General features: G+C 35.8%; 1 protein-coding gene across 1 annotated transcript in view; it reads right to left on the bottom strand.

Annotated features, from left to right (window-relative positions):
* The window catches only part of NKX2-4 (NK2 homeobox 4), a 1,279-nt gene extending 1,134 nt beyond the window's left edge, over positions 1-145 (bottom strand). Inside the window, exon 1 of the mRNA XM_012555577.1 lies at positions 5-145. Within this exon, the coding sequence (XP_012411031.1) occupies positions 5-145 (141 nt within the window). The remainder of the gene's footprint in view (positions 1-4) is intronic.
* Between the last annotated feature and the right edge of the window lie 5,997 nt (positions 146-6,142).

Below are 6,142 nucleotides of genomic sequence, written 5' to 3'. Positions count from 1 at the left end.
AGGCGGCGGCCGCGGCCCCGAGGGGCGTCCCCAGTCCCGACGGCGCGCCGTCCATGGCACCGCCGAACTTCTTGTAGGTCTCCTCGATGGGGCTCAGGATGTCGGACACGGAGAAGGGCGTCGTGTGCTTTGGGCTCAACGACATGGCTCGGCGGACCGCCAGGTAGGGGGGCCCCGGGCGGGCGCGGGGGGGACGCGGCGGCCGCTCCCCGCCGCCACCTGGGCCGCAGCGCCTGCGCCTGTGACGAGGAGTCGGCGGCGAGCCCCAGAGCTCCGGGATCTGGGGTTTATTTTAGTCCGGCGCCAGGTTTACGACAGACTCGGGGGGCGGAGCAATATCCCGAACGAGCAAACAATGGTCATTGACATCTTTTTCTCTCGCCCCCACCCCCTCCCCGCTTCCCATAATGGAAGCGAAAAAGGTAAAGGGGTCAGTTGGGTGTTTCTAGAAAAGATCGTTCCCCTTTGCTCTCTGCATCCTCCCTGCCTCTATCCCAGGCAGTTACCCCAGCCCTCGAGCACTAGAAATAGAAACTCGAAGACCGGCGTCGAGGCTTGGAGTGAAGGATCCCGCGCTTCTCCCCATCGCGTCCCTGATTTTCCTAAAGTGACTCCGTTACAAAGTCCAATGTAATTGGGAAGGAAGACGTCCTAAGTTGGGAAGGGGGGCTGCAGGGCTCACCTCGCCCTCTTGAGCGACCAGCCCTTCACTCACTCCATCAGTTAAAGTGTTAAAAAAAAAAAAAAAAAAAGGACTCTTGGGTCCCACCATAAGCGCATAAAGAGAAGAGGTACAATGACAGTCCTCTGCCATTGTAGGGCTTCCTAATTTATGCATCTTTAGACCCTTAAGCATCATTTTGTAGGCAACCAAACGGGCACTTCCAAATTAGCTCAAAGTATCCGAATCCAAAGAGGAGAGAAAACACACATAGAGAGACACAAATAGACAGATGCTAATTTGTAAGTATTCTGGTTTTACTCTGTGGGGATAGAGTTGGACAAGGGAAAGGGGATACATTTTTATTTGCTAAAGTGTATCTTGTTCAGTTTGCACCTGTAAAGTTCTTTAATGCTTTCTTTTTCCTTTTTTTTTTCTTCCCTCCCCCTCTCTCTCCTTTCTTTTCTTTTCAAGAAAGTAAATATCCGACTTAGGGTTCATTCTCTTACCACTAACGTGATCAAAAAGAAGAGAAAGAAAAGCAACTCCAAAATATTTCTAGCTGTTTGCGATGGGTCTTTTTTGTTGTTGTCGGACAAATTTAACCTGTTCAAGGAATATGAAATGGATACAGAAATCAGGTGAAAACAGTAGTTTCTCTTGAAAAATACAAAACCATAGATATACCGATTTTTTAGAGTTTGTCATCCTGATTTGGAAATTTACCTGCATAGCAAAGAAAAACTTGGACATTGTGCACTCTCCACCAAATGCTGAACAAAAGAAAGAATAAGACAAAAGAAGTACAAAGCATATTGATTAAATTTTGAAAACAATCTTTCAGTAAAGAAATGGTAACAGGAAACAAAAACAACAATTTTTAGGAAGTTTTCTTGGAGATTGGTGACAGAAGAAAGCGAAACAAGGAGAGTGCTTTCTTAAACAAGACTTTATTGTTTAAAAAAGAAGAAAAGGGTGTGTGAAAAATGAATAAATTTAATCTGACATCGCATGCCTTGAAGACAAGAACAGTATTGCCTATTCCTTTTTCTGTTTAGTTTCAGCCCTTTGGTTGGAATGTCCTCTGTGATTTTACTTTTATTGTCTTGTCCATTTTCATGTTGTTTTGCAAAGAATCTGCCCTATTTTGGGGGAGGGGAAGTGGGAAGCCAGTGTGATGACATTCAAGGAGAGAGTGACAACCAGTCAAGTTTATAGAGTATACTTAAAAATATTAAAAGAATAAAATTCAAAGTTACATGAATTATTTACAGGCATCAGTTATTGACTTAGCCAAACTAGTATTGCTACAGTTTTCACTTGATGCTACTTTTACAGGTCTTTCGTGAACCTGAAACACTTGGGCTAAGTCTTCAGCCTCACCACACTGGAATTGCCTATCTTTCTTTTCTTCTTTTTTTTTTTTTTTAAGTTAAACAACAAAGTGTTTATGTGTGTATTTAAGCCATTGATGTGATCCTTCTAAAAAGTGCAATTTGGCTTTTAAGTTCTTGGTTCAGTTCACATTGTATTGTTTACATGTATGTATTAGCTTAAAAAGAAATAGAAAGTTTTGTATTTCAGGCTTTGCTCAGAGAAAACAGGTAAGTAAAAATAGTTGTGTTATTACATCTATGGATATAAAAATTATTTCTGAATCATTATATTTTCAAGCTCATATTTCAGAAATGAAACCCATTATCATAATCTCCATGTTGATTAGCTGTCCAAACTAAAAAAGTGTTTACAATTACATTTTTCCCTAGATGATTATTTACTCTGTTTTCAGGCTATATAGTTTATTTCATGTAATGTTATCCATAGAAGTTCTGGACAGCAATTCACATTCAGTCATTATACTACACATTATTGTTTATTTTTTAATCGTATTGGGTCCTGCTACTAGTGCATTTCTATCTGGAAGATTCTCATCTTTAAATAAAAGGGCACTTTATCATAGCTGGAGGTTCTCTGCAGAGAGTCATTTTTTTACTGCTTAGGAACTTGGTATGCCAAATAGTACTCCTTCACTGGAGGTAAACAGTTGTGAGAAAAAAAAAAACAAAAAAAACTCCACAATCTTTAACATTTCTCCCTATCAATTATTTATATCTCATTTTAGAAATTACATACCTGTATGCTGGAAACACTGTGTGAATGTGTGCAGATGGTACTGAAAATAGGTATAGTCTGGAGGATGTATATTTATATACAGACATAAATTAAAATAATTAATATTCCATTGATGCTTTTAATCAGATTCATTTCATCAGATTATTGTCTGCCTAAATTACGTATGGAAATTTATACTCAGTAGATTCTTAAATACTGTTGAGTAAATTGGATTTCACAGGAAATGTATTTCTCAGGAATTGTTTTTTCTGGACTTCTTTTTCCTTTAAAAAATGATGCTGGCACTCATTAAAAAGAAAAAAAAAAAAAAAAAAAGGCAAATACTACCAAAGGGAATACAGTGAAAAGAGATGTCCTTCCCATTCCTGTCCTCCAGCTCCGTAGTTCCCCTCTTCAGAAGCAATGAGTGTTACCTGTTTCTTCTGGGGTTGTCTATACATCTTGAAGGACATTACATCTTTGTACACAAGGGATAGTATGCTATAAACAAGTAGTCCCCAGCTTACGAGGTATTCAAGTTACCCACGAACTGCGTTTAGGAACATCTTTTTTTTTTTTTTTTGGTGCATCTTATGATTAGTAATGTGTATGTATTAAAATATATTTGTAAGTTTATAAGTAATGTTTCCAACCCCCAAAAGGCAAATAAATATCAGATTTATAAGGATACTGATAATAAAAGGCAATAGTAATGAAAACTAAAAAAAAAACAAAACGAATGAGATTTACCTCAGAGAAGACTTAACGGCAAAATCGTTGGAATGGAACCCTGGTTTAAGACTGGGACTACCTGTATACTGTTTGGTACCTTGCTTTTTTCATAGTTTAGGTTTTTTTTTTTTTTTTGTAGTTTCACACATCAAACTTAACACGTTAAACTTACAGGCTGTGACAGATAAAGAAAAATTTCCTAGACGAAAGGATTCATGGACTTCAGGTAGGGAAATTTCCGATGAGGTTTCTTGGCTTTCTGACAAAAATGTAGAATTTATTGAAAATCTCTGATGTGTTAGTTAACCTTATGGTCAAAAATAATTTGGCAAAATAATTCTGAACCAGGAGCCTTCCTCAGGCTTGGGATTTGTTGTCTGACAGAAACTCGGGAAAGGGGCCTGAGAGGAGTTGATAAACTGTGACATTATCTCCTTTGAAATGAGATTCCAGCCAGTGCACAGCGGGAACTTTAGTTGATTTTATAGGGTGGCAAATAGATTTCCAGTGTATCCTGAAGTTTCTTATAAAGACAAACTGTATTTGAAAATATATCTTTCTGCTTAGGAATATAAGTGCATTTAAGAAGTGAGACACTTGCAGCATTTGTGATTAGTCTCAAATAGCTGTGAAATAATTTGATTAATAAAATTCTAATTTTGTGGAAGTAACTTTAAAATATTGTCTTTGCAGTTAGGAAGGAATAAAGAAACATGTCAAGGGTACTAGTATTTTATAACAAAATTTGAGGTTATAAAGAGGAAGCAAAACTGCTATAGAGAAGAAACACAAAGTTTATCGTAATTATTTTTTTACTTTTGCTAATTTCACCAGTTTATGAAAACTGCTTCTCATTTCTTTTTAGTCTTCCTAAATGCTTTTTGTTTTAAATGTTCATTTAAATTATTTTAAATATTTTATGATAATTTTACACTTATATGACTTCGTTATTTCTATGTGACTCGGTAATTATTTCATCGGTATTTTTTCACAAAATTTGAACTCCTTGCAGTTTAACTACTCTTTTAAAAATCTTTAAGTCCTCCTTTGCTGAGATTCAGATATTTTAGATTGAAAATAGGTTTCTGTTTTCTGACCAATGATAATTCTGACAAATGAAAGTAGCTCAGATACACGTTTTGAATTAAAATGCTTATTAGTACAACATGAGAATGGATGGTAGGTGTTAAAGACGTTATTGTTGTTGAAATCATCATAATAATGAGGCCCAATTAAATGGATCCTTAAAAGAAACCCCAAGAAGCTTCCCCTTCTAGGGCCTGGCTGTAACACTAGTTTTTACAGTCACTGGAGAGAATAGCATTAGGCTCTAACAGTGGAGTAGAAATATGAAAATGGACCAATATGTCACAGTTCTCTCATCCTAGGTTTGTGAGCTTGAGGTAGAAATTTAAAATTTTCAATGTTTTTATCATTCATTTTTAGAGTAATTAATAAAATACATGATATGGGGAAAACAATGGCAATATTGAAATATAATTTTTACTTCTGAATAACGAGTTTGTATGTTTTGCTTACAGAGTTTAGGAACTTTTTAGAATACAGTGGTATTTTCATTGAACAATATCTTTGACATTTTTAGTTTCTTTAAAACATGTTTTGAAATGCCATTGAATGGCTCTTTTTATAGGAAAAAGGAACCTTTTGAATTTTCAGCAAAATCACATTTCTGTTTATTATTTTGCATGAGGAGTTAATCATTCTAAAGGTTCTGCTATATCTCCAGACATACCTGCTTAGAGTGAATACATCCAGCTTTTTAAAAAGTAAAATATTATACTTTTAACTTTATTCTCAAGTGCCCTCAATTTTTTTCTAATCTAAGAAGTTCAGTGAATTTAATGTAAATTCCCTCTCTCCTGCAAATCCCATTAAAGATGTATCACCTTAAATTTACAAATTACCAATTGTTAATTATCAAGGAAGGTATCAGTCTTTACACCTGAGCCAGGTAATTGGATAATTCGTTACTATCACTTACTTGAAGGAGAAATTCCAACTTTGAGGTTTTGGTAAATTGATTATTAGATTGTTGTATAAAAATAAAGTTTTACTATATACATTTTAGAAGAAATAACTATGACAATAATATAATTAGGAATAATTTGCCCAATTTGGTCCTCTTTTGTTCTTCTGTGTACTGCTAGTATTGAGGAAGTTCTTGATGGATATTTGTATGTATCCATCTGAATTCTAGGTTGAGAATTGTGCCTAAAAGGAAGCAGTAAGCTAGTGTTCACCTCATAAGTCAATATCAGTTTTGGCAGGTTTTAAGCAATTTAATTATTGGTTCCATAATTTGCATTAAAAAGCATAATATGAAATACTTTATTTAATTCAGTGAACGCCACAAGGAGAATTGGACTGATAAAAGTTGCCTCATTAGATTTCCTCAGAAACAAACAAAAGAAACAACCTAGTAAAATAAGTCAGACAGACTTGAGAATTACTAAGTACTAATTATTGCCCTCAAATATCCAGGTCATGGAGTAAACTGATAATGGGATCTGGCTGGCTCTTCAGTAAATCTAGTGTTTACTAGGTTTTTGAAAATGAAGTACTGAATATAAAAGATAGTTTGACCTCGTCACTGTGTAGGAAATTAGATTAATACTG

Source organism: Trichechus manatus, unplaced genomic scaffold (genome assembly GCF_000243295.1).
Source record: "Trichechus manatus latirostris isolate Lorelei unplaced genomic scaffold, TriManLat1.0 scaffold00042, whole genome shotgun sequence".
NCBI classification, from domain to species: Eukaryota; Metazoa; Chordata; class Mammalia; order Sirenia; family Trichechidae; genus Trichechus; species Trichechus manatus.
This window is presented reverse-complemented; position numbering and strand designations above follow the sequence as displayed.